Source organism: Odocoileus virginianus, chromosome 28 (assembly GCF_023699985.2).
Source record: "Odocoileus virginianus isolate 20LAN1187 ecotype Illinois chromosome 28, Ovbor_1.2, whole genome shotgun sequence".
NCBI classification, from domain to species: Eukaryota; Metazoa; Chordata; class Mammalia; order Artiodactyla; family Cervidae; genus Odocoileus; species Odocoileus virginianus.
Genome location: NC_069701.1, coordinates 39,067,146 through 39,092,706, shown reverse-complemented (window position 1 = coordinate 39,092,706; position 25,561 = coordinate 39,067,146). Strand labels below are relative to the sequence as shown.

The following is a 25,561-nucleotide window of genomic DNA, read 5'->3' as shown; positions in this document are numbered from 1 at the left end:
GAGTCCTCATGCAGGTCTGGCCCGCCACCACCTCTCTCTCCTCCAGGCGGCAAAGAGACCACAACAAAAGCAACTTACTACCAAGTGATTTAATTGGTGGTCTGGCTCTAGAGCACTCAAGCCTTGGAGACAAATGACCAAAGAAAAGTCGTGGAGTGGGGATGTCTGCACGCCCCCGGATGGGAGCGTTTCCCCTGCAGTCTCCTTGGAGTCCTCTGTGTGGGGAGAGAGGCAGACCCTCCAGGGAGGGTCTGGGCTTATGGGTCCCTTAGGGATCCCACCTGACGAGTCCCTGGCCAGTCCCGAGGGAAGGGCGGACAGAGAGCACTCCACAGCCCAGCCACCCCTACCCCACCCCCCAGAGAGCCCACAGCCCCAACCCCAAAGGCAGGAGAAAGCAGAGTCTTCATGGGGAAGCATGTCACAAGTGGGGACTCTGGGTCTCTCCATCGCCTTGCACCCGAAAGGTCTCGCTGAGTCACCCCTGAAACCTCTGGTGTTGAAACTGGTCCGGTGCCTCGTGCTGATTAATGAATTACGAGTCCCCCACCCATGAGCACTCGCCTGGCCAGGGGCAGGAAGAATGAAGAACCCTGTGAACTGGAGGGAAGAGCCCTCTGCCAAGTGCCCTCTTCTTCCCTCCGCACTGGGCAGTGGGCCTGCGGTGCCCTCTGCCCGCCCCCCCCCGGGGGGCGGGCATTGTGAGCCGGTTAGTCACCTGCCCCAGCCCGAGCGCCTCGCTCGGCCTCGGCGTTTGGAAATGGGACAGGCGGCGGGACAATAGGCAAGGGGGGCGGTCAGCCCAGACAAAGGGCAGCAGGAAAAACACCATCACTTGCTTCGAAGCCAGCTCGCTGGCATTTGGGAGAATGTGTCATTGCGTTTACTCGGGGTGGGAGGGGGGACGGAGGGGTGGGGAGGTTAGAGATGCTGAGGCAGAGGTAGGGTGAGAGCCGGACCCCGCCGGGCCGGGGCCGGCGCCCCAGGCCGACACCCAGGGAGAAGAAAACGGGCGGCCAGCTCACTCCCCTGCCTCTGGGGAGTTCGCCGCCGGACGGATGCCCTCCCGCCCCCTCCCCCAGGAGGCCCGGGGTGGTACCGCCGCAGCCTCGCCTCACCTCACCCCCCCTCGGTGTTGTGGGAGGGAGAGGAGCCCCAGAAGCCCTCCCTCCCCTCCTCCCCCCTCCTCCCCCCACCCCGGGGAGGGCCGCTACAATTTGTGGTTACAGCTTTACACGTCAGAAAAAAAAAAGTTTGCAGAATGTCCCACACCGAAAAAAAAAAAAAAATCCGAAACCGAGCGAAAAAAACCTGCGAGTGGGCCTGGCGGATGGGATTATTAAAGCTTCGCCGGAGCCGCGGCTCGCCCTCCCACTCCGCCAGCCTCCGGGAGAGGAGCCGCGCCCGGCCCGCCCGGCCCCCAGCCCCATGGACCTCCGAGCAGGTAGGAGCCAGGCGTCCGAGGCCCCGGCCCCCGCCCCCGCCCGGGAGCCGCCAGATCCGGTTCCCGTCCTTCCCCCGGGGAGTCCCGAGCCGGGGCCGGGCTGGGGAGCCGGGCGCTGCCCCCGCCCGCGGGGCTCGGGCCGGGGCGGGGGGGCACGGCCGGGCGCCCTCGAGAGGGGCCGGGCGGGGACGCGGCATTCCTGGAGTCCGCTCGGCGGGGCCGGGAGGTGGCCGGAGCGCGGCGGGCGGCCCGGGAGACCCGCAGACCTGGGAGGCGGCCACCTGGAGCCCGGCGAGGCGGGGTCCCGGGACCCCAGAGGACCGAGCCCCGCGCCAAAGTCGGGAGAGCGAGTCCGAGGAGGGAGCGGGTCTGCGGGAGGAGACGGCGCGCGCGGAGGAGGAGGGGGCCGGGAGAGGAAGCGGGAGGGAGGGAGGGGGGCTCGGGGGAGCCCGCGGCCGGGCCGGCGGGAGGCGAGGGGAGGCCGACACCTCGGGCCGCGCCGCTCTCCCTCCCCGGCCCGCCGGGAGGGGAGAGAGGGGAGGGCGGGAAGGAGGGCGGGCGAGCGGAGAAAGGAGGGCGGAGGGCAGAGCCGCGCCGGGCTGGTCCGGGCCGGGCCGCGGGAGTCGCGGCTTCCTCGCTGCGCGCCGCGCGGCCGGAGCCCACCATGCTGCCTGTGGCGGGCGAGCCGGCGGCAGGTAGGGGCCGGGCGGCGGCCGCGAGCCCCCCGGGCCGGCCCGCCGTGGCCTGGGAGTGATTAGTGCGGGCGGGCGTGGCGGGGTTGGGGGGGGACCGGTGGCGGGCGCAGCCCGGCCGGACCGGGCAGCAAAGTCTGTCACCGGCCGGGGAGCGGCGGCGGCGGCCGCTCGGCCCCGGCGGCCCGCGGGAGGGCGGGCAGGGAGTGGACAGCGCGGGAAAGGGCAGCGGCCCGGCCGAGCCCGGAGCCCCGGCGCCCCCGGACCCCGCCCCCGCCCCCGCCGCCGGGAAGGGAGCGACCGGGCGGGAGCGGGCCGGGGGCGGGGCCGGGGGCGCCGGGGCCACACAGGGGGAAGGCGCCGCCGCCGCCGCCGCAGGGAGGGGGCCGGGAGCGAGAGGTCACCGCCGAGGGGGGAGGGCGGGCGAGCGGGCCGAGCCCCTCGAGGGAACCCCCAGGCCTCGGGCATCTCCAGAGTCCCCTCATCCCGGCTCTCCCCACCTTCCTTCCCAGCGACTCCACTCTGCGCTCCAGATGCCCTCCCCAGACTCCCACCTCCCAGAGGACGCGTCCCCGCTTCCTCCTGCGCCCGGCCCGGCCCGCCCCGCTGGGGTAGGAGGGGGCTGCCGGGAGGGGAGGGGCGGCTGGAGGTCCGGCTTGGCCGGCGCGGTCGGAGCCTCGGAGAGCGGCTGTGGGGGGGCGGGGGACCACTGGACGCGCTCCTCGGTTGGGCGGTCTCTGACCCTGACCCCTCCGGGCTGACACCTCTGTGCTTTCCCTGTCCCCACGGAGCCCCTCTCCGGCTGCGGGAGCACACGTCTGCCCTTCCCGCGGGACACGGGGATACACCGCCCCCCGCCCCGACAGAGCAGACCCGGTGCCCCCACTGGCTCAGACACGCTCGCTGCCCTGGAGCCAACCGGGGGAGGAAAGAGGCAGCAGGCAGCGGTGGCAGCAACTGTCCCGCCGCAGCAGCCCCGAGGTCTCCCCCCACCCCCCAGCCGATGTAATGGCTCCCTTTCCCCCTGGCAGAGCCCTGCGCGGGCCGGTCACACTTTTGCACACCCCCCTCGGCACTAGCTACTCTGTTAGTGACACTTCACATTCCTCCCCACAATCCCACCTGTCTATTCACACTCTGGCTCCTGCACGCTCTCCGAGCCCCTCCCACACTCTCTGGATAAGAGCACCCTTTCAAGCACAGCCGCACCACTGCTGGACTATTTCCTTCATTTTGCGCTACCCCCTCCCCCCCCCCCCACACACACCCCTCCGCACCCCCTTGCCTGCTTTCTGCCCGGCTCCACCCAGGGTCCTCTTGGGGCACAACCCCGACCCTCAACTCCAACAAAAGCCCAGCTCCTGGAGTGGGAACACACTCCTCAAGGCTGGGAGGCGGCAGCCCATCTGCTTCTTTCCCTGGGCCTCAGTTTCTCCTTGTCATTTAGGCTGGAAGAGAAGGGCAGGGAGGGGTCTGCTGAAGAGGACAGCAGAGCTGGAGGGCCAGGTGGTTTGAAATTTAGCTGCACAGTGGGACGCCATCACACAAGCCCAGCCACTGGATGGGCTGGTGACAGAGAGGTCTCCTGACTTTGGGCCCACCCTTTACCCACTCCCTGAGCCTCTTCTCAGTTGCCTAGGGGATAGGGAACCAAGGAGAGGATGGGAGAGAGAGAAGGAAGACAGGGGAGGGGCAGCCGGCCCAGAAGACCAGGAAAGCTGGGCTGTTCCTTTGGGCCCTTCTCTGAGAACGGGGCTGGGGGTGACCCCCAGAGCTGTGCCCTGACTCTCTCACCACCGTGGACCCAGCACCCCTTCAGTGGCTGCGTTCCCGTGGTGCTCCCCCACTGACCCCTCCGAGATCACCAGGGTGCTGAGCCTGGCCCGGCCTCAAGGCAGGGCCTTCACTCTTGCTTGGACCCTCAGCCCAGCGCCTCTGGGCAGCGCCTCCCAGCTCCAACCTGTCGGGCTGACGGCTCTGAGCCACCAGTCCAAGGCGCAGAGTCTCCTGGCTGACCGGTCCTCCCCACCATGACTGCCCTGGCTCGTGTGCACTGCTGAGCCCCCTATCTTTCCCGACTGAGGTCAGACTGGGGGAGATGGGCTGAGGGGGGCAGCTGCCTAGAGACATGTGTCCATGTGGTCTGCCTGCCTGTGCAGCCATGTCAGGGTGGCCATGCGCGTGCGTGGGCTGAGTGTGTGTGTGTGTGTGTGTTCATGAGGGGGGCCTTGGTTCCCAGGGCCCAGGGATCTGGATGGAATTAGGGGCTGGCCGGGGCGGGGGCCAGGATGAGGGGGTGGCGGGGGGCCCCCGCAGCAGGAAATGTGAGCTGCTCTCATTAGCTCCTCACGTGCTCAGCCGGATTTATAAACACAGGGGAAGACGGGATGTAAACAATCAGTGGGCAGCAGCCAGAGGCAGAGTTGGGGCGGGGGCCGGGCTGGGGGCCAGGGCTGGGGGAGGGGGCCCAGGACACAGCCCCCCGTTGGCCGGCCCACCTGCACACCCTGCGCCTGCAGAGGAGGGGGAGTGTGAGGACTCCAGGGTGCCCCCAGCACTTGCCCTCCTAGGGACACAGGCACGAGTTCCAGGGCCCACGACTAAACCACAGGTGTTCTCTGCCCAGACAGCTCTCAGTTTTGCTGCCTGAGAGGTGGGACATCTTGCCCAGAGCAGCGGCCATCCCGACAGAGAGGAGAGCCCTTTGGCCTTCTACTCCCCTCCTGCCTCTTCTCCCTCTGGATTTCTGAGGCTCCTTCCCTCCTGATCCCTCAGATCCTTCAGCTCTCTCCCCCCACCCCCCCACCCCCCAGCCTTCAGTGACACAGTTACCTCAGAACTGAAATATTCCTGGAAACACCGGCCTTGTCTGGTTAATTTCATGAGCCGTTTTTCTGCCCAGATGACTTCGCTCTTGTTTTTCCAGAGGCTTCTCCCTGTGCCGTCCCTGTGTAGGGAGCCAGTCCTCCCCAGGGATGTCCCACAGGGCCCAGACAGGGAGGGAAGAACAAGGCCCAGAACTGGGTTCCTAACCCCCCGCCCCCACCCTCTGCGGGCCAGGCAGAGCCAGTCCTCGAACCCTGGCTGGCAGGGCTGCCCAGAGCAGCATGGGGTAAAGAGCCAAGCCTAGCTCCTCACTGCAGATTCTGCTGGGACCCTCGGCGTCATCACTGACTGAGGAGGAGACCGGACTTAGTCCCAGAAGGGCCACTCCCTGCTCAGCAGGTCTCCAGCCCCTGAAACTGACCCCTCACTGTGCCCTTAGGATCTTGGGCACTCAGCCAGACAGCGGCTGAGGGCAGGGCAGCAGAGGAGAAGGGCCTGGAGTTGTCCGGGGATGTGAAGGACAGGGAATAGAAAGGACCTCAGGTGACTCCCCTGGTGGTCCAGTGGTTAGGACTCGACGCGTGTACTGCAGGGGGCACGGATGGGTTTGATCCCTGCTTAGGGAACTAAGATACCCCCAGTGCTGCTCAGCGCAGCCAAAAAAGGAGGGGAGGGGGAGAAAGAAGGGAACTCAGAGTCAGCAAGAGCTAGGAGTGGAAAGGAAGGGTGAGGAGAGGACCATTTGGGAGGGAAGCCACAGGCTACAGATGGAGAAGAGGAAAAGGGGAGCCTGTCTCCCCAGGCAGCAGTTATGGGTCTGGCCCTGCCTTCTGTCCTAAAACACACATGGGTGGGGCATGTGTGTGCGTGCGTGCGTGCATGCACACACACACATATTCTCAAACAAGAGCCCTTCACTCAAGACAGCAGAATCCCTGAGACTAGAGGCACGCTGTTACCACGCTCCATCAGTGCAGCCGGTGCCAATGCATCTGAAAGAGCCAGACCGACCAGCGGGCCATGGCAGAAGGTCCCGGCTGAGCCCTGCCCTCCACAGAGACCTTCCAGACCGTGTGAATCCTAAGCTCTCCCAGGCTGCAACCCTCTCTAAACCCCTGAACCAGCGTATGACGAAGTCTAAACCAACCTGGTCTTAACTCTTCCTAACTCCACACTTACCATAACTCCAAGTACAATCAACTTGTTAAACCTGTATCCAACTTATTTCTGTCAAAGCAACATATATCATTGTAGAAAATTTGACAGGATATAATCGAAACTAAAAGAAGGAAACCACTGTCAACCTCACAGCTCCCCAAGCTCAAAACCCAAACTGGCCCTACTGAGTGACATGCCATATATCACCCCATCAGACAGCTACATCAACAAATGCACAAATGTCAGCCCTAGCCAACCCTCTGCCTGCCCAAACCTAACCACATCCCCCAGCTGGACTCAAACCTCAACCACACTCAGTCAGCCAGATCCCAATAAACTAACCTGAAACTTTAAAAGGAACCCAGTCCTTAAACCTAATCTAGCCCAGTGCCAATTACAGCCTTACTCTCTCCTAACCCTCATTGCCACTGCCAATCCCAAGGCCCACTGAATCCTGGTCTAGTACTCTTGACCTTGAACCTCACCTAAAACCTGGGAACATCATGTTTCCCAACGGTCGAATCTGTCCTCACAGCTCTGACCCCTGGCCTCTGATATCCTCGGGGCCCAAATTCTTCAGCACCATCAGTGGACAAGCTGCTGCTGCTAAGTCACTTCAGTCGTGTCCCACTCTTAGCGACCCCTGGTAGGAGCAGCCTACCAGGCTCCTCCATCCATGGGATTTTCTAGGCAAGAGTACTGGAGTAGGGTGCTATTGCCTTCTCCGCAGCGGACAAGCAGGACTCATCAAATACATCACATGCTGTCTCTGCCCCACCCCCGCCCTGTCTTCACGGCAGACCGATCCCCAGGTCTCATTCAGGTCTAACTTTCCCCCATCTGATACCCTAGAGGAGCATGGGGCAAATCTCACTGCAGCCAGCCTCTCAGAGCGAACACCACATTTCCTTCAGTCTAACTCGACCCTGTACTTTCCACGCGCCAGAATCAAATCCCAGAATGTACCACCCACCTGAGCCAGCCCCATGTCCTTCAGCCCGCCCGGCCCTGATGTCCACAGCTACACCTTGCCTCTGACCCTGGTGGTCTGACCTTGCGTCCTGCCTCTGGCTTGACTCCCACTTGTGGTTGCCTCTTACGAGTCCCTCTCAGGGCTGACTTCTCTCAACTTGAATCTCTGACACGTGCTGTTTCCCAACCCATGGGCTCCCCCTAAGCTGCATAGGGTGGGAGAGAAAGCCAAGGTACCACTGGAACTCCGGGAATACTGATTCTGATTCACATCCCTTGGCCTGTCCCCCCACGTACGCGCGCGCGCACACACACACACACACACACACACGAACACCACACACACGGCGACTCTTAGCTGACACACAGATGCTCTCCGGTACCTCCTGGTAGACACACAGGCCAAGTCCTCGTCCTCAAACATAAAATATGCCTCAATGAGCACACTCTCTCAGGCCGGGAAGCGCCCCTCCTCCATTCCGCCTGCTCCCACCTGGTGTCCCACCCTCGCCCCGCTCCCGCCCAAGGTGGGGAGAGACACCTGAGGGGCTGCCAGCTGCCTCCTGGGCTGGGCCGCCCTCACGCTCCTCCCTGTCCTGCCCACAGGGGACTCGTGGGGGATGCTCGCGTGCCTGTGCACCGTTCTCTGGCAGGTCCCTGCGGTGCCAGCCCTCAACCGCACAGGAGACCCGGGGCCCGGCCCCTCCATCCAGAAAACCTATGACCTCACCCGCTACCTGGAGCACCAGCTCCGCAGCTTGGCTGGGACCTATGTGAGTATCCGGGTCGCTCAGGGGCTGGCAGTTGGGTGGCGAACGGGGATGGGGGAAGAGAGAACACCAAGAGAGCGGGGGTCCTGGTAAATGACGGGGTGATGGGCAGGGGCTTGGGCTCCCAGCAGTCCCCCTGGCTGGCCCATCTCCTGCCCTCCCTCTTGGCGAAGGTGCCCCCTCCTCCCCATCCCTGGCCCCAGGACTAGGCATGTGGGCAGGCCTCGCACCCGCCTTGGCCCGCTGCCGCACTGGCTGCCGGCCCGGCCGCCCGCCTCCCCCTGAGGGCCGGGGAAGTCTCCTCTGTTTACACCGTGTTGTGGTGTTTCTCGCCCGGGTGGGGCTGGGTGGGGCTGGAGGGCCCCACCCCCCATGCCTGTGTTCCAGCTCGTCTCTGCCCCAGACCTGGGGCCCTGCTGCCCCGGACCCATGGGCCTCCCTTCTGTCTGCCTCTCCCATCCTAGTTGGGCCTCCTAAGGGGGACCTGGGGAGAAAAGGGGGCTGTAGGGAACCCCGGCCAGGAGTGGCAGGGGGGCTTGGGGTGCGGATGGAAGCTATGCCATAAGGATCTGGGTGTGGTCCGGAGGTGCTCAGAGAGCCCAGGAGAGAAGGGAGGAGGGTCGGGGTTGCCGAGGACCGTGGGGAACTGGCCCCTCTTCCCGTGTTCCTCTTCCACATCCCAGACCCTACTCTGGAGCCAGGGAAAGCAGGGGGAGGAGGGTGACGGGGGAGCTGGCTCCAGCCCCAGGATACACCGAGGAAATTAGTTTGTCTCTGAGCTTGTCAGCGTGTGAACCTCCCCCCTGGGCCCTTGCCTATCCCAGGCCTCGCCTCTTGCTTCTCCCTCTCTCTCCCAGCTGAGCCGGCTCCCTCGCCCTCTCCCTGGGCCCCAGGCCTCTCCCCTGAGGGTTGGCAAGGCTGTGTCCTCTTCCCTAGACTGTCTTCATACCCTTCCTCCTGCCCAGCTCTTGAGATGGCCCGTTTCTGCCTCCGGCAGCCCTGCGCCTCTGAGCCCTTCTCTGGGGGGGCGCCTCAGCGAGGACCGTGGCCCCTGCCCTCCAACGAGTGGCCCAGGCTCGTCAGGGGCAGGCGTAGCTTGGGTGCTCCCGGGCCCTCTGCCTTCCCACCCGCGCTCTCTGCCTTCCCGTCCAGGAAACCTCTGCTTGACTCTGCTGCCCGCTCCAGCTCCCGACCCTTTTTCTTCCCCGGGCTTTCCCTGCCAGAGTCCCTGAAGGAGTGGTCTACAGCCTCTGCCTCCACTTCCTCTCCGCCCACTCAGGCCTTAACCCCTGCAGTCCGGCTTCCAGGCCACGGGGGCGGTTCTCTCCACGGCTGGCAGGCACCCCGTTGCTGCCGAGCTGGCGGTGCTCCTGAGACTCACTCTCCTCGCCCTCTGTCTTGCAGCCCTGCTGCTGAGCCCTGCCGCCTTCTCGAGCTCCTCTGCTTGGCTCTGGACTCCCTGGTCCACCTTCACCTCTGTGGCCTGGCCTCCTGGGTCCTCAGGGCTCCTCTTCCGCTCTGCCCCGCCCCGCGGGCGCTCTCCCAAGGCGTGTGCTCTCAGCCCATCAGCGCGTCCTTCCTGAGTTTCTCCTGCGTGTTCTTCTCTTTCTGCACTTCTCCATAGGGGAGCTCATCGCCCTCGTTGCTTCAGCTGTCACCTCCATGCCAATGACATCCCTGGAGAAACTTAGGGGATGCCTAGCATGGAGACGGGGCCAGTGTCAGGGGACGCAGGAAATAGAAACTTTGGGGGCGAGCATCTCCCAGCAGGCCAGCAGGCTCCTCCGCCCCCCTCCTTCCCCATCGTCCTCTCCTTTTCACAGCTGAACTACCTGGGCCCCCCTTTCAACGAGCCTGACTTCAACCCCCCTCGGCTGGGGGTGGAGACTCTGCCCAAGGCCACTGTCAACCTGGAGGTGTGGCGAAGCCTCAACGACAAACTGCGGCTGACCCAGAACTACGAGGCCTACAGCCACCTCCTGTGCTACCTGCGGGGCCTCAACCGCCAGGCCGCCACGGCCGAGCTGCGCCGCAGCCTGGCCCACTTCTGCACCAGCCTCCAGGGCCTGCTGGGCAGCATCGCGGGCGTCATGGCAGCTCTGGGCTACCCGCTGCCCCAGCCTCTGCCCGGGACTGAGCCCACCTGGGCCCCTGGCCCTGCCCACAGTGACTTCCTCCAGAAGATGGACGACTTCTGGCTGTTGAAGGAGCTGCAGACCTGGCTCTGGCGCTCGGCCAAGGACTTCAACCGACTCAAGAAGAAGATGCAGCCTCCGGCCACCGCGGTCACCCTGCACCTGGAGGCCCGTGGCTTCTGATCTCTGACCACCCTCTCCTCCCCCTCCTCCTTCCAGCCCTGCTCCCACTCTAGGAGGGAGAAACGTGTACACCAACACTTCTTGAGCCAGGAGACAGAAGCCGTGAGCCTCTAGCCTCCCTGGACTTGGAGGAGGGTGTGATGCAATAAGGCCCATCCCCTCCTGGCCTCCCTAAGTCCTACGGGTCTGAGGAAGAGGTGCAATAGGCCCCATCCCATTTCCAGAGGACATCATGCCCAAGGGCACCCAGAGTGGCTGCAGTCAGTGTGAAGCTCTTGGAGCTTCCTGCTTCCTGCCCACCACTTGCCAGCGCCCACCCAGCCCCTCAAGTGGCACTTCCAGGAAGCATGCCTGTAGGGCAGGGACAGGGGGGCACCATCACATGTGCCTTTCTGGGGTGAAACCCTTTGGCTGCCCTGCTCTCCTTAGATGGGTGTTGCTCACCCACCCCTCAAACAACTCAATACATCCAGTTCAGGAAACACACAGTGGCCAAGTCCAGATGCAAGAGATGTGATGAAAAATGGAAAAGGTGGGGTCTGCAATGGAGGTAATACTGAAAGCAGAGGGGCAGGGACAGACTGGACCCAGGGGCCACCAAGGCGATCCGTGGCACAGGGCATCATCCAAAAGGACACTGCCTTGAATTTTCTTGCCAGCTTCAGGGCGCCTCCCCTCTGCCCCCTTTCCCAGGGTATCTGTCGGTTGCCCAGGCTGGGGAGGGCAGCCACAGCCACAGCCACAGGATTTCCTGAAAGTTTACATTGCGGTAGCATTTTGGGGTACGGGGGCAGCTCCCCTAGGCCCTGCCCCCCAGCCCCACCCAACTCATGACTCTTTTAAGTTTGTTGTATTAATATTTATTTATTTGGAGATGTTATTTATTAGATGATATTTATTGCAGAATTTCTATTCTTGTATTAACAAATAAAATGCTTGCCCCAGAACGTCATCTCTTGCTTGACCGTGCCCCACCCCTGGCTCTCATCCATGTTCTTCTGGCTTTCCCTCTGCCCACCCCCAGCCCTAGGCTCCCACACCTGCTGATGGAGGGTCACAAGCCCAAGGGTTAGCTCAGGAGATGCCAAGAGCCGGGGAAGAGGCTCTCTCCCTTGGGTCCACCGGGAAGACACTCCTGCCTCTCACCCACCCTCTTCTCTTATTGTTTAGTCCCTCAGTCGTGTCTGACTCTGTGACCCCGTGGACTGCAGCAGGCCAGGCTTCCCTGTCCTTCACCATCTCCCTGAGTTTGCTCAAGACTCACGCCCATTGAGTCAGTGGACTCAACCATCTCATCCTCTTTCATGCCCTTCTCCTTTTGCTTGCAGTCTTCCCAGCATCAGGGTCTTTTCCAGTGAGTTGGTCCTTCAAATCAGGTGGCCAAAGTACTGGAGCTTCAGCTTCAGCATCTGTCCTTCCAATGAGTATTCAGGGTTGATTTCCTTTAGGATGGACTGGTTTAATCTCCTTGCTGTCCAAGCAGTCCTCCCAAGTATCTTCCCCTCTGTCGCTTCCCTTCCTCCTCCCGGCCTTTGCTCCCTTTGCTCACCTCACTCCCCTGGATCGCGTTAGTGGTCCCATAGGTCTGTCCCTGTGCAAAGCTGTCTATCTGCCCTCTGGCACTCTCTCCAGGTCCCTCAGCTTCCCCAGGACCCCCACCTGTGGCTGCCTGTCCGAGCCCCCCTGCAGTGACCCTCACCTTATAGATACTTTTCATCCCCTAGGAAGCGCGACAGAGAGGCCAAGTCACAAGCCTCAGCTGTGATTCTACACTTTGCTCTTCAACATAAAATTAATAGAGGACAGAGAACAACTCACACTGCAATGCAAGCAAATAAGACAGATGCTGTTCAAGGATGTTGTTGTCGTTTAGTTGTTCAGTCATATCTGGCTGTTTGCAACCCTATGGACTGTAGCCTGCCATGCTCCTCTCTCCATGGGATTTTTCAGGCAAGAATACTGGAGAGGGTTGCCACTACCTTCTCTAGGGGATCTTCCCAACTCAGGAATCGAAGCCTCGTCACCTGCTTGGCAGACAGATTCTTTACCATTGAGCCACCTGGGAAGCCCCAGTCGAGGATGACCTAAGCTCAAATTCCAGGTCCATAACCTACCAGCTGGGTGACCTTGGACAAATGATTTAAAGCTGTCTATTGTCCAGTTTCCCCATCTGTAAAATGGGTAAAATTAACACCCTTATAAGAATGTTGGAAGGGATAAGAGACACAATGAAGGTAAGATGCCTGGCTGAGGCACCAACGATCCATAGTCACAGATGACTGAGGTCAGCATATCAGGATACTCTGGTGAAGAGCCGCTGGGTGGATCAATGGGCTAATTGTTCCCAGGTAATACGGGGATATTTTACCAGGGTCTCTTGCAGACAGTGCCCTAAACGAAGGGAGTAACAATGAGGGTGATGTCAACCAGTTGACAGATATTTTGAAGACCTAATTACCTGCCCATCACTGTGTTAACTGGTGTGGGAACGCCAAAAGGAGGCCAGGACCCGACTTGGCTGCTGCCCTTATAGAGCCTGCAATCTCTCTGGGAAGAAACTGGGCTCGCCTGAACCCATAAGGAACAAAAGCACAGAAGCCTGCCCTTGCAGATAGACCCTGGAGGTGGTGACAAGTGCAGAGTCACCGGAAGCAGGAGATCTGGGAGTACAGGTGCAGGAGCCACGAACCTGCTTGTGGGAGGGGAGAGCTGGGCGCTGTCAAAGGTCCCTGAATCACCTGACCCAAGTGGGGAGGACACACCCACCCTGAGGGGTCCAGGCATGACCAGGGACACCTGCAGGTCCCACCACCCGCCAGCCTAAGGAGATAGAAAGAAAAGGGCCTCTGGGCTGTCTCCATGCAGAGGTTGTTTTGTGAGGCACCAGGCAAGGGGCTAAACAGGATGCAGGCTGAAGGAAGGTGCTTCCCTCCTACTGTGTGCTTCCTGGGGGCAGATTCGAGTCTTCCCCAATTCCCTCTCCAGCACACAGCTCAGGCTCAAGCTCAAGCCCAAAGGTGTTCAGTTAGCGTGTGGAACGAAACGATCCAGGAAAAGGGACCAGCCCCCGCCCCATCCCCACCCTCTGCCAAATGCTAGAATCCAAGGCAGAATTTGATTAAGTGCAGAAAGACGCAGGCGAAATACTATTGGAAGGAAGGAGTGATGGCATCCAGGCGGGCGAGGGCCCTACTGGTCTGTGAGCTCCACTGGGGAGGAAGTGGGGTCTGCAGTCTCTGTAGTATTCCCAGCACCCAGGACACAGCGGGTGCTCCTGAGGGGGATTTGACACTGTTCCTGGAGGGTGGGCAGGACCAGGGCTGGTTGTGTCCACCTCCTTTTTAACCAGGTAGTATCTTGAGGGCAGGCTCCACCGTGTATTCACTGTTGTATGCTTGAAGCATTTTCCCACAATGATAAAGTACTTGATGATCTGATTTGAAGAGCGTCAAGACAACAGTACGTGAAAAGCCAAGAGAAGAGCATTTCAAGGAGGCAGCCCCAGGAGATTGGAGAGGAGATGTGGGGAGAAACTGCACTGGCTTTGGTCACCAGGGAGTCATAGGCCACCTTTGCAAGAGCAGTTGAGACACTGAATTGTGAGATTAAAGAAGGAGGTGGTAAGAAGGAAGGTGGAAGAATAAACCTATTCCCTCCGGAGTTTAGTGGCACAGGGAATATCTAGAGCGAGCGGCAGGATCACGGGAGGTGTTTTGCTTGGGTGGTTTGCTGTGGGTGTTTTTACCTGCAGGAGGTCAGGACATGTTGTTGCTGTGTGGGGGGTGGTGGGGGAGAAGGACTGAGAGGTTTGGGGGATGGAATCAGGGACAGGCAGGGGAGAGTCAAAAGGTCTGCTGGGGCAACAGTTAGGTCAGCCAACACTTCTCTGCTGTGGACTCATCGGAAGGATTGTGACTTTCTCTGACATTTCCTAGCGAGCCAGAGGCGGCCAGAGAGGGCGGACAGAGTGAAGAGAGGCTATTTCCCAAGGCTGAGAACTGGCAAGGCAGGAATGGCAGAGAATCAAGGGGTGAGAGGCTCTAGAGGGCTAGAGAGTGCATGTTGAGTGGCTGTGAGCTGGTGAGTTGTGTGCAGGGGTGCTGGGCAGGGAGCAGAGGGAAATGGTGGCAGGGGGCAGGCAGTGGACACAGGAGAACCCAGCCAGAAAGGGCATTTTCCCCCAAATAGTTCCTTACTATGACATCAGGGCTGAGTCTTTCCTTCGGGTTTGGCCCTGTGGACCATGGGCAGGCAGCTTCTGACAAACCACAGTTCATCAGGCTTTTCTGTGAATGGGTTTGTCATGGGTTCTCCATGCACAGTTGCTTCAGGAGAGGTGATGAATTTTCACTGGTTACCTTCATTAGTTAGCGTCGTTGGTTATCTCATGTTCCACCTCTTAAGTATGATCTTATAGCCAGAGTGGGGAACAGTGGAAACAGTGACAGGCTTAATTTTTTCAGGCTCCAAAGTCACTGCAGATGGTGACTGCAGCCATGAAATTAAAAGACACTTGCTCCTTGGAAAAAAAGTTATGACCAACCTAGACAGCATATTAAAAAGTAGAGACAATACTTTGCCAACAAAGGTCCATCTAGTCAAAGCTATGGTTTTTCCAGTGGTCATGTATGGATGTGAGAGTTGGACCATAAAAAAGCTGAGTGCCAAATAGATGCTTTCGAACTGTGGTGTTGGAGAAGACTCTTGAGAGTCCCTTGGACTGCAAAGAGATCCAACCAATCCATCCTAAAGGAGATCAGTCCTGAATATTCATTGGAAGGACTGATGCTGAAGCTGAAACTCCAATACTTTGGCCACCTGATACGAAGAACTGACTCACTGTAAAAGACCTTGATGCTGGGAAAGATTGAAGGCGGGAGAAGGGGACGACAGAAGATGAGATGGTTGGATGGCATCACCGACTCAAGTGACATGAGTTTGAGTAAACTCATGAGTTGAGTTGGTGATGGACAGGGAAGCATGGTATGCTGCAGTCCATGGGGTCGCAAAGAGTCGGACACAACTGAGGGACTGAACTGAACTGATAGGCAGAGGCCCAGGGAGGCAGAGGTCAATTTAAGAACCTGAAACACAGGGCCCTGCAGTTACCACGGGGTGGGGTGGGGGGGAGGGCATTACCTCTAGACCTCCTTCTATCCCTAGGAAGGCTAGGGAAGGTGGGAGGGAAGGAGAGAAGGCCCTCTTCCCTGTCACCCCCCACCCCCAACAGCACATGAAGAAGAAATCTCACCCCCATCTTGGGTGCCTGTGAACACACCTGTGTTTGAGAGGATGTCTACCAGATGGAGAACTGTGACTTGGGCGAGGCAACGTTCGGGGTGGGGGAGCGGGTATAGTAGACTCTGCTGGGAGGTAGCAGAAGGGTAGTCATGCTTTGCCAGCTTCCTGCTTTTGCAAAGGCTGACCCATATCTAGGACTTCGGTCCCCCTTGGTATGTGGGGAGACTCATTCAAGCACCCGCTCTCACACAAACACATATTCTTCACCCACTTGCCACAGTGGAGGGGGCCAAGGGAGGCCCTTGTTCCTCTTAACCTAGAGGGCAAGGGCGATGATCCCGGCCTAGCTGAGCGCTCTGACGGGTGGCTCCCTCTCAACTCCCCCTTATTCTCTGGAGCCACAACTGTCCCTGCCTTTGTCCCTTCAAGTCTTGAGCACCCTGACTCAGCCTGTTTCCCCAGTTTCCCAGCAGTGGACAAAGCCCTCGTCAGTGGGGTGGGGGTGGAGGTGGGGGCAGTGAGGGAGTCACTGTGAGCTTTAGAACCAGAGCTACAGCCCTCTCCCCAGCCTTCAGTGTCTCTCAGCCTTCCTAGTTCAGAGGTCACCTCTAGGCCCCCTCCCAACCTGGCCCTCATCTCCACAAGGCCAGGCTGATGGGATGGACGTGAAGGAGGACCTTCCTCCCAGCTGGACAAAGTCTGACACCTGGTGGTCAAGGTGAGGAATGGCCAGAAGGGTCCCCCCCCCTTTTTTTTTTTAATTTTTTTTTCCATTTATTTTTATTAGTTGGAGGCTAATTACTTTACATCATTACAGTAGTTTTTGTCATACATTGAAATGAATTAGCCATGGATTTACAGAAGGGCCCCTTTTCAAAGTTCCCTAGGACTTCACCGGGAAGGCCAAGGTGAAATGGGAGGTGATGGAAGGGAGGTTTGGATGGGCTGGTGGGGACAGGGCGGAAGAGACATCCAGTGGCAGAAACTCAGACCCAGGGGAACGTCTGCCTTCCCCCAGGCTCCTGAAGCCCATGAGGCTCCAGAGAACCTGGAGCAGGAGGAAGGAGGATGTCTGAGAGGGTCAGCAGGGACCAGGAGGAGCTGCCTGAAAGAATTTTGGCCCCACAGAGTGGGAAACGGGGCTCAGGGCTGTGAGTCTGGTGCCCAGAATCTCCAGCTCAGGGTGGGTGGCAGGGCCTGAGGGCCTGAGGAAGAGGGGTGCTGGAGAGGGAAGGAGAGCGGCTGCGCCCCACTGGCCCCAGGCAGCTGCTTCCCTCTCTCCACCTGCCCCTCCTTCTGAGCTCTGATGGGCCCTCCCCAAAGGCCTCATTGTTGGGGGTGGGGAGGGAAGGGGCTCTTCGGGTGCATGTGCAGTGCTGAGGCCCCCCAACCTGCCACATTGTCTGAGCTAAGCCAGGCCTAATCCCCCTTCCCCTCAGAGCAGTCAATGGCAGGCCTCAGCCCTCAGGAAGGTGCTGGGATCCTATTCCAGGTCTTTTCTCTCTTTCTCTGTTGGGTTCCCCCAAGACTTTGGACTTGGCCGTGAGGCAAGGGCCTTGAGTGTTCCCAGGCCAAGGTGTAGAGGTCATTCCTGCTAGTCTCATCACTAGCCTCTGGGGATCAGGGTTGACAAGGAACCTACACCTGGGTCTCAGGAAATTCCCCGAAAGAGAATTCAGCCCCCAAGTCAGACCTCTGGCCTGGCCTTCCAGCCTGAAGCCTGAACTGCAACAGGCCCCAGGACAGCAGTTTTGGGGCTAGGCCAGGAGGTTGCTTGAGTAGGGATAGAGGTTCCAGGAAGGAAGGGCCAAAGAGGCAGACAGGGTTGGGGAGCAAAGAAGGAAAACACCTGAGGACGGGCAGGCAGACGTCTGGCCTAGTTGCCAGTTGACAGCTTAGGAATCCAGATGCCAAGTTGGGCAAAGATGCCAACTGGACAGGGATGGCCCCCAAACCCCTGAGTGCCAACTACTTCAGGCCCTGGGGCTTGAGCCCACTGCTGTGTGACTAGGAGAGGGGGCCACACTGCCTGTGGAGAGTTTGCTCAACTCCAGGCCGGAAAGCCCATCCTAGGGTGCCTGCACTTGAACTGGTGACCTGGACTGGGAGAAGCCGAAGGCCAAGGGAGACATCTTCCAGGCTGGGTAGGGCAGGCTAGCAGGGCCTGGACCAGACAGGGCTGGGGGCAGCTGGCAGGGATGACCCAGACAGTGCTCATGGAGCCAGCCAGGGTGCCAGAGGGGAGGGGGACTAGCTCAGGCAGCAGTAGGAGCCGCTGTGGCCGCCCAGCCGCATACCCCATTTCACGCTCCCTGGGCGGTGGCAGGGCCCCACGGCTATCAGCTTTCAGGGGTGGGAGGGACTGGGAATGAGGAGGGGTCTGCCCCACCCATGGCTCCCTACTCCCTCAGGGCTTTGTGGGCTCAGAAAGTGGGTGCCGAGCACCTCCGGACACGCCCTCTGGGGAGGGGTGGTCAGACCCGCTGAGCCCGAGCACCACCCCTCCCTGGAGTGCGCCCTGCCTGACGACCCCACACCAAAGCCCTTCCCACGCCTGGTGGAGAGGCCTCCCTGTCTTCCTCCCCGCCACAGCAGGGTCCCTGTCTCCCTCCGTGCAGGCCCCACTTAGTCCAGGAGGCAGATGTGGGGATTAGACCCGGCCCAGCCCAAACAATAAAGCAGGGAAGGGCCCTCCAGCTCCGCGCAGTGCACCCAGGAGTTCTCACTCCTCCACTCCTCTTCCTCCAGGAAGGGATGGGGAGAGCCAGGCGGGAGGAGGCCCCTGCAGACACGGCCTGTTCCTGCTCCTGCGCCTCCTCTTTGGTGGACTGTTCTCCTCCCTTGTGCCCACACTCCTCCTGAGACAGAGCGCCCAGACCCCAGAGCAGTGGGAGAGGGGGAAGCAGAAGCCCCTGAGCAGGTCTTTGTGCCCCTGGGAGGAAGAACCGGATGGGATCTGTGGAGGGCGATTAGTGCTGGGCCGGGCCCTGCACTGATTCCCAGACTCCCACTGGCCAGCACTTTTGCCTGCTGCCAGGAAGTTGGTGAGGAGGAGGCGGGTACATGGGTGAGTCAGCGATGACAGGAGCCCAAGGGACAAAGGTCATGGGTGGAGAATTGAGAGACACTGTTTACTGCAGCCCACCTCCTCCAGGAGGACTTCCAGTGCTAAGCCAGCCTCACAGTACAACACATTTCTGACCCTGTCTTCCTCTTCTAGTTTGTTAGGAATTTTATCCTTGCACTGCCATTTGTGTGCCTGTCTGCTTGCCTATTGGCCTGTGAGCTCCTGGGGGACACAGAAGGACAATGGTTTCATCAGGGCCCCACCATGCCTGTGACTTCCTACTTCCTACTTCCTGTTATTTTATTTTGGCTGCACTGGGATGCTTGTGGGATCTTAATTCCCAGAAGAGGGATTGAATCTGTTCACCCTGCAGTGTAAGCGCCGAGTCCTAACCACTGGACTGCCAAGGAAGTCCTCAATACTTCCTACTTTCAAGAATCATTTCTGTCTATTTTAGTTGAGAGAATATGTGGGAAAGTGCTCAGGACAGAACTTGGCACACTGTGTAAGTGTTAGGTTTATTGTTGGTATTTTCTGCTTATACTCTCACACTGGGACAGATTTTACTGACGCAGGACTAGGGGTCCAAACACACTCTGGCCTCCTGCACCGTGTGGAATCTTCCTGAACAGAGGGCGGGCAGGGCCAGGCTGTGGGACCCCGGGACAGTTGAAGAGGCAAGCACTCGCCTGGACTAAGAGTGAGCAGTATCTCTGGGCGCAGACTGTGAGAAAGGAGCTTTCAGAACCCCTGGGCTTTTCCAGCCAGCCAGGTCTCCTGGGGCCCGTGGGGGCGGGGTGGGAGCAGGGAAGGGGTCTGGATTAGCCCAAACTCTCTCCGGACCTCCAGACCTGCCCCCACAACGCTCTTTGGGCCAAGGGGCGGGAGTGGAAGTCTCCCGCTGGGCTCTGGGGAGTTACAGACCTGCCACGGGGATTAGTGAGGCTGAAAAGAACATTTGCCTAGGAAGGGAAAACGGGAAGTGAGAGGCCAAGGATAACGCTCTGTAAGTCCCCTGAGACCCACTGCAGACCAGTGGAGGGTGGCTGGAGGAGGTGGTGCTGTCTGGGGCATCGTGACAGGTCCCCACCCCCGGAGCACAGCTGCATCAACTGCCCCGCCCCTGCCTTCACAGCCTGCCATTGGCTGGGACCAGGCCCCGCCCCTCAGAGGCGGCCTCTCATTGGCTTAGTTCTTCGCTCATGCTTGCGGGGGTGGGGAAGACGCGTCATTCCCTGGAACCTTCCGACTTCCTTGCTGTTTGTCTGGGTCGTCCGTCTGCCCATCGCTGGCCCCAGGCTCGCTCTCTGGCCCCAGCCCTCTCTCGCTCTCTCTCAGCAGCTGTCTCTCTCGTGCCCGCTGGCCTGCCTCTCCTTCCCGGCAGTCGCCTCCGCCTCTGCCTGCCTGGGTGGCCGCCATGGGCCGGAAACGGCTCATCACTGACTCCTACCCTGTAGTGAAGCGGAGGGAGGGCTCCGCTGGGCACAGCAAGGGGGAGTTGGCACCAGAGCTAGGTCTCTGAGATGTGGGAGGGCGGGAGGAGTGGACGCGCGGGACATGAAAGGACGTGGGAAGTGGAAGGGGAAGTGAAGTATGTCCTCTACTTCCGACACCCGGCCTACTTCCTACACCAGTGGACAGCAGAGGCAGAGGGGCGGTGAGGGCTGGGGAACCGTGGGTCAGCTGTGAGGCAAGGCGCAGGGGGCCAGCCCGGCAGGGCATAGGCCTGGGCAGGCCTGAGGAACAGCATATCATTGCAGGGGAAGAGCCCCTACCCCTGAGCGTGGATGAAGCGGAGCTGGAGCTGCTGAGGCAGTTTGACCTGGCCTGGCAGTACGGGCCCTGCACAGGTGAGAGCCCCGTAGGCCGGAGAGCACATCCAGGAGCCAGTCCTGCCACTCACACATCTCCCAAGCAACCCCAGCCCCTGCTAGACCCTCTGGGCACCGCCTCCTGAGATGGGGGGGTGTGCAGGTCCTGACACACCCCTCCAAACATACTCTCTAGCCTGGACTTTTCCCTATCCCCCTCGAGGCCTGTCTCCTTTCCACTCCTACAGGGATCACACGGTTGCAGCGCTGGCATCGGGCAGAGCAGATGGGCCTAAAGCCTCCCCCAGAAGTGCGTCAGGTGCTGCAGAGCCACCCCGGGGATCCCCGCTTCCAGTGCAGGTCAGAGACAAGCCGGGGAGAGCTCTGGGGGGTCGGGCAGGGACTTCAGGTACCACCAGCCTGCTGGCCCCGGATGGGGGCTGTCCTGACCTTCGGGAGAAGTAGGTGTAGCCTTGGGGATCATCACTGGGCAGGCAAGAAGGTTCTACAAGGTGCTGGGCTCAGGAGGCAGAAGCTTGCCTATGTTATTCTTATCTCTGAGCTAATGGTGGAGGAAGGGTAAGGAACTGTTTCATGCTCAAAGGTTGGCCAAGGACTTTAGGCTGTGGCCAAGAGCTGGGGCTGGTGAGAGCAAGTGGAGAGACTTCACTGACTCGGTTTTCCCTCCATCCCAACCCCCTGCACAGCCTCTGGCATTTCTACCCCCTCTGACGCGCCACCGAAGACCTCCCGCCTGCTACTTGAGAACCGGACACAAGCCAGAGCCAGTTGCTGCCCCACGGCTCAGCTCTGCCGTGGAGAACATTTGGCAGAAAAGAGGCTCACAGGGAAGGAAAGAGGCTGAATCTGGAGGTCTAACCAGCAGGGTTCCAGGGCCCTCTCTGAGAATCAACACTGCGGAAGCCAGGTGCCCCCTACACGGAGAGTGGTCTCTGAGGACAAGGGCCTGGCCATGACCCTTCTGAAGCCTGCCACACCCCTGACCTGGAGCCTGTGGTCCCTGGCATAATGTGGCAAATCAGGCGCAGCTTTGGGCAGAACCAGACTCCGGCAGAAGGCAGATGACCTCAGAGGCCAAGATGCACCCGCACCTCAGGCTAGGAGCCTGGGGGCAGAACTGGCTGAGCTCACAGGGCAAGGGGTTCACTAGTGCTTATCAATAAAGAACTCTGAGCCTGGAAACCTGACCAGTCTCTTTATGGGGCCCTGCCTGGGCTGTTGACAGGTGGCTGAGAACCAGCACAGTGCTGTCCTGCAAGGTGTTTGTGTCTCTTCCCCTCCTAACCGGAGACCAAAGAGGAAGGAGAGACACCTTCAAAAAAAAACAACCGTTGGTCCTTACAAGCGCTGGGCAACCTCTGGCGCCCCCTGGTGGTGCACAGGAGAACGACTCTAGCCACCTTCACCGACCAGCCAGGAAAAAACCACTGAACCCATCACCTAGCCTGCCCAGTGCTGCCTAACTCACAAAAATGGGTCCTTTGTCAGAGCAGGACCCATGGGCCCACTTATAAGGTTCATACAGACATCACATTCCCAGCAAGCACCTCCACTTGCCACTGGGAGCCAGCTGGCTCCAAAGCAGGGTTGGGGGAGGGTTTCAACCTGCAGGACCTGCTCAGAGATGGCCATCATCTGAGGAGCTTCGGTAGGGAACTGACAGGTCCTGGAGATGGAGGACAACTGGCTGTATTGACAATGCTTAGGGGACCCTGGGACACGGAGAATGGAATCAGTGCTTATAAGGTGTCACCTTCATGTGATGCCTCAGCTCTCTGTCCTGTGGCAGCCAGAGACAGAACTATTAATTCCTTGGAAGCAGGCCCAGGGGGCAGCCAAGTGGTCTTTTTAGTCCCCATTTTATTGAGCACTGACCATGCCTCAAGTACTTTGAATGTATTATCTCTAAGTTTCCAAAAACATCTTCACAGTAGGTTTTACATAGGACACTGAAGCCTAGACTGTTGTACAGAGTTGCTCAGAAGTACCAGCAAGTATGTGGTGGTGCAGAGACTAGGGGCCATGTGCACTAGGCTCTTCGAGTCTCCCCCGCCCCACCTGGCTGCTGAGCACCTGCTGTGTGCTGGACTCAAGAGGTCCTCTGGGGGTATTATTAGTGGTGAGGAGATGGACAAAGACAAACACATAAGTATTATGTCAGGCAGTGGTCAGTGCTGGGCAAAATGAGGGTGAGAGGACAAAGAGTGCCAAGGGTGCTAGAGAGGCTGTGAGGGGAGGCTCTCCGACAGGGTGGCATCAGGAGGGCTTCCGGCAGAAGACACAGCCAGCACACCCTCCCCGAGGCAGGCGTGCTCCCAGCACGGAGACCAGGGCTGCCGGCGGAGGGAGTGAGGGGAGGGTGCGGGGAAATGAGGACAGATGGGTAACCAGGGTGGTCCCAGGGTAGTTGCAGACCAGGGTGAGGAACCTGTATTTTATTCTGAGCGAGAGAGGAAGTCGTCAATGGGTTTTAAGCCAACAAATGACAAACACGGCTGTTGGCAGAAAACACAGTAGGGGGCAGGGGGCAGAAGAGGCAACACAACCACTCAGGAGGCTGCTGGAGTTGGCCTCGTGAGAGGTGATGGTGATGCACACCAGGGTAGGAGATGGAGGTAGGAAGTGGCCAGATTCCTTCTGTATTTTGAAGGAAGAACTAACTGACAGGACTTGCTGATGGGTTGGCTGTGGGGTTTAAGAGAGAGAGGAGCCAAGGATAACTCCAAAGGGTTTGGCTTCAACAACTGGAAGAACAGAGTTCCCATTACTAAGATGGGAAAGATTGCGGGAAGGGGAGGGTGGGGCGGGGAATTAAGAGTTCAGATTTGAGGTCTGTGACACATCCAAGCTGGGGAGTAGGCAGTGATGGATACATAAGCCTGGAATTCCAGGAAGAGCTCTCGATTTGATATAGAAATTTGGGCATCCTTTAGGTGGCAATGAAAGCCATGTGTGGGCATGAGATTACCTGAGTGTGTATAGTTAGAGGCAAGGGCCTGTGCAAGGAGACTGAGGAGGGGCAACAGGAGGAAGTCAGGAGAAAGGAGGGCCTGGGAGCCTGGGCAGAGGGTGTTTCAAGGTCTCAGATGCTTCTGACAGGCTGGTAAAATAAACCTGGGAAGTGCATGCTGGACTTGGGCACGTGGAGGCCACTGGAGACAAGCGGTTCCCCTGGACTGGTGGTTATAGGACTGGGCCTAGAGTGGGCGCAGAAGGAGGGGTGGTGGAAGTGGAGACAAGGAGCAAGTCAGGGACCTTTCACTGTGAAGGGAGCAGAGAAGTGGCAACTAGAGAGGATGTGGGGGTCAAGGAACGGTGTTTATTATTTGCTGTTCTGCTTTGTCTTTTGTGTTAGGGTGGCAGCACAGCACAATGACCCAGTAAGGGGGGAGACCGACCCAGTGGGGTGGGGCACTGAGGGCAAGGAGACAGGGGAGGCAGTGTGATGAGTGGAGTCTGTGAAGGTGAGGAGGGCCAGGACTAGCACAGGGAAGAGGGTGGCCTTAGATCAGAGCATCCATGGTGACAGGAAGGGAGGCAGAGGGAGTGGGGGCAGATGCAGGGAAGAGGACATGGCCGGGGGAGGGAACATTCAAGAATCAGATGTTTGCTGACAGCCTGGTACACTGGGAGGGAGCGGATGTTTACCGAGCACTGACCCGTGCTATCTGCCGCGCTTCAGGTCACCCCGCTGACTGCTCAGAACAATCTCGTTAGGTGAGTATCAGCCACTTTCACAGATGAGGAAACCGAGGCTGAGAGGAAAAGTGCCCTGCTTCAGCAGTGAACACCAGGGCCCAACTCCCACCCGGGTCTGCCTTCCCACTCTGAGACCGCACACCTGCATTCCTACCCACATCTGCACTCCAGGTGTTTAGGGTGGCATCGAAAAGACCTACCCATGTGGAAAGTGGAAAAACAATGCACTACGAGTGCTACCCTGGGGCAGGTAGGAAGGTACAGACAGAGTTCTCAGGACGGACCAGGCACAGCGTGTCACAGGGAGCCTCATTGCAAGGGCCCTGAGTCCAGGGCTGCCACATCTTGCTACATGACCCCTGCTCAATCTCATCACACTTGGCTCCTCAACTCATCAGGCCCCTGCTTCTCAGACCTTTCCACTGCAGAAGGAGGGCACACCCACCCCTGGGACCACTCTGAACATTCTTAGTAGTTGTGTGTTTTATCTTTGGCAAATTTTGCATTCTATTCCATGGTATGTCTGAAGTAGCTGCTGTGACATAAAAACGGCTGAACCTGGGGCCTCCCTGGTGGCCCAGCAGTTAAGGCGCCCAGCTTCCACTGCAGGGGACGTGGGTTCAATCTTGGTTGGGGAACGAAAATCCCCCATTGTGCATCGCGCAGCCAAAAACAAAACAAAACAAAAACGGCTGAAGTTACTTATCAAGTAAAATGAACCCCAGGAAGACGCATTCATGTGTGGCCTATGGCTGGTTTCAAATACCATGACACACCCACTACCACCAGCTGAGGCTGAGCAGCACGGTAAAAAGCACCCAGCAAGTGTGCACTGGGAGGAAATGGGAGGCCAGTGGCCCTTGACGGGTGAGTAAGAGTCAGCAGACAGGGGAAAACATTCTAGACTGAGGGAGCGGGCTAAGCAAAGGCCGTGAGGAGGGGTGGGTGTGTGCACCCAGGGGAAACGTGTGGGGACCGCAGCACTTGCTCTGTGAAAATCAGCACAGCCCAAAGCTAGCGTTTCAGTGCTTGCTATGTACCCAGCACTGTCCTAAGTGACCTTTATCCTCACAGCAATCCTAGAAACAATTATAAACATTTTGTAAGGTGATCTAAAGAGAACACTCAGGCACAGAAAGGTTAAGTACTTGCCCAGGATCACACAGCACGTGACTGTGAGGGACAGGATTTGATTCCAGAGCCCCGCTGCACAGCCTGCGTCCATATCACGTGGGATGACACTAGTGAGGTGGCTGGGACTGACCGACACAGGGTCTTGAGCCTGGGGCCTTTGCAGTGTGGACTCCTCAATGGTGATGACAGTGCCTAAGGGTTCTAAGCAGAAGAGTAATCATTCTGGAGAATCTGTCTGACCAGGTATGAGAGACTAGATGGGGAACAAACTGCAGGCAGGAGGGCCAAGCAGGAAGCTCTAAAATATTCAAAACATGGGTGCTGAGACCCAGATGAGCAGACAACGCAGAGGACAAAGAAAGAGAAGTCACAAAGGAAGCTGGCAAGACTTGCCTTTGGGAAGGCAAG

The 25,561-nt window shown here is 59.1% G+C and overlaps 2 protein-coding genes across 3 annotated transcripts; both read left to right on the top strand.

The window, feature by feature from the left end:
• The first annotated feature begins 1,299 nt into the window (after positions 1-1,299).
• On the top strand, positions 1,300-11,127 carry CLCF1 (cardiotrophin like cytokine factor 1). The gene is made up of 3 exons (XM_020887779.2): positions 1,300-1,444; positions 7,699-7,865; positions 9,686-11,127. Exons 1-3 carry the CDS (start codon positions 1,429-1,431, stop codon positions 10,178-10,180), a joined length of 678 nt encoding a protein of 225 aa, XP_020743438.2. The 5' UTR covers positions 1,300-1,428; the 3' UTR covers positions 10,181-11,127.
• Positions 11,128-19,703: 8,576 nt separating this feature from the next.
• POLD4 (DNA polymerase delta 4, accessory subunit) lies at positions 19,704-21,502 on the top strand. Of its 2 annotated transcripts, none has more exons than XM_070457721.1 (4): positions 19,704-20,002; positions 20,249-20,338; positions 20,523-20,659; positions 21,007-21,502. In XM_070457721.1, exons 1-4 carry the CDS (start codon positions 19,906-19,908, stop codon positions 21,274-21,276), a joined length of 594 nt encoding a protein of 197 aa, XP_070313822.1. In that variant the 5' UTR covers positions 19,704-19,905; the 3' UTR covers positions 21,277-21,502. The 2 variants fall into 2 exon arrangements, with proteins under 2 accessions (XP_070313822.1, XP_020743437.1); XM_020887778.2 differs by having other exon boundaries at positions 19,705-20,002; positions 20,548-20,659; positions 21,007-21,126.
• Positions 21,503-25,561: the final 4,059 nt, after the last annotated feature.

Bases quoted from the DNA above. Each gene is read 5' to 3' on its own strand.
- CLCF1 (XM_020887779.2), top strand. The intron at 7,866-9,685 runs GTGAGTATCCGG...TCCTTTTCACAG, and splicing joins GCAGCTTGGCTGGGACCTAT to CTGAACTACCTGGGCCCCCC.
- POLD4 (XM_070457721.1), top strand. From the start codon at position 19,906: ATGGGCCGGAAACGGCTCATCACTGACTCCTACCCTGTAGTGAAGCGG. The intron at 20,003-20,248 runs GTCTCTGAGATG...ATATCATTGCAG, and splicing joins GGAGTTGGCACCAGAGCTAG to GGGAAGAGCCCCTACCCCTG. The intron at 20,660-21,006 runs GTCAGAGACAAG...CCCCCTGCACAG, and splicing joins GATCCCCGCTTCCAGTGCAG to CCTCTGGCATTTCTACCCCC.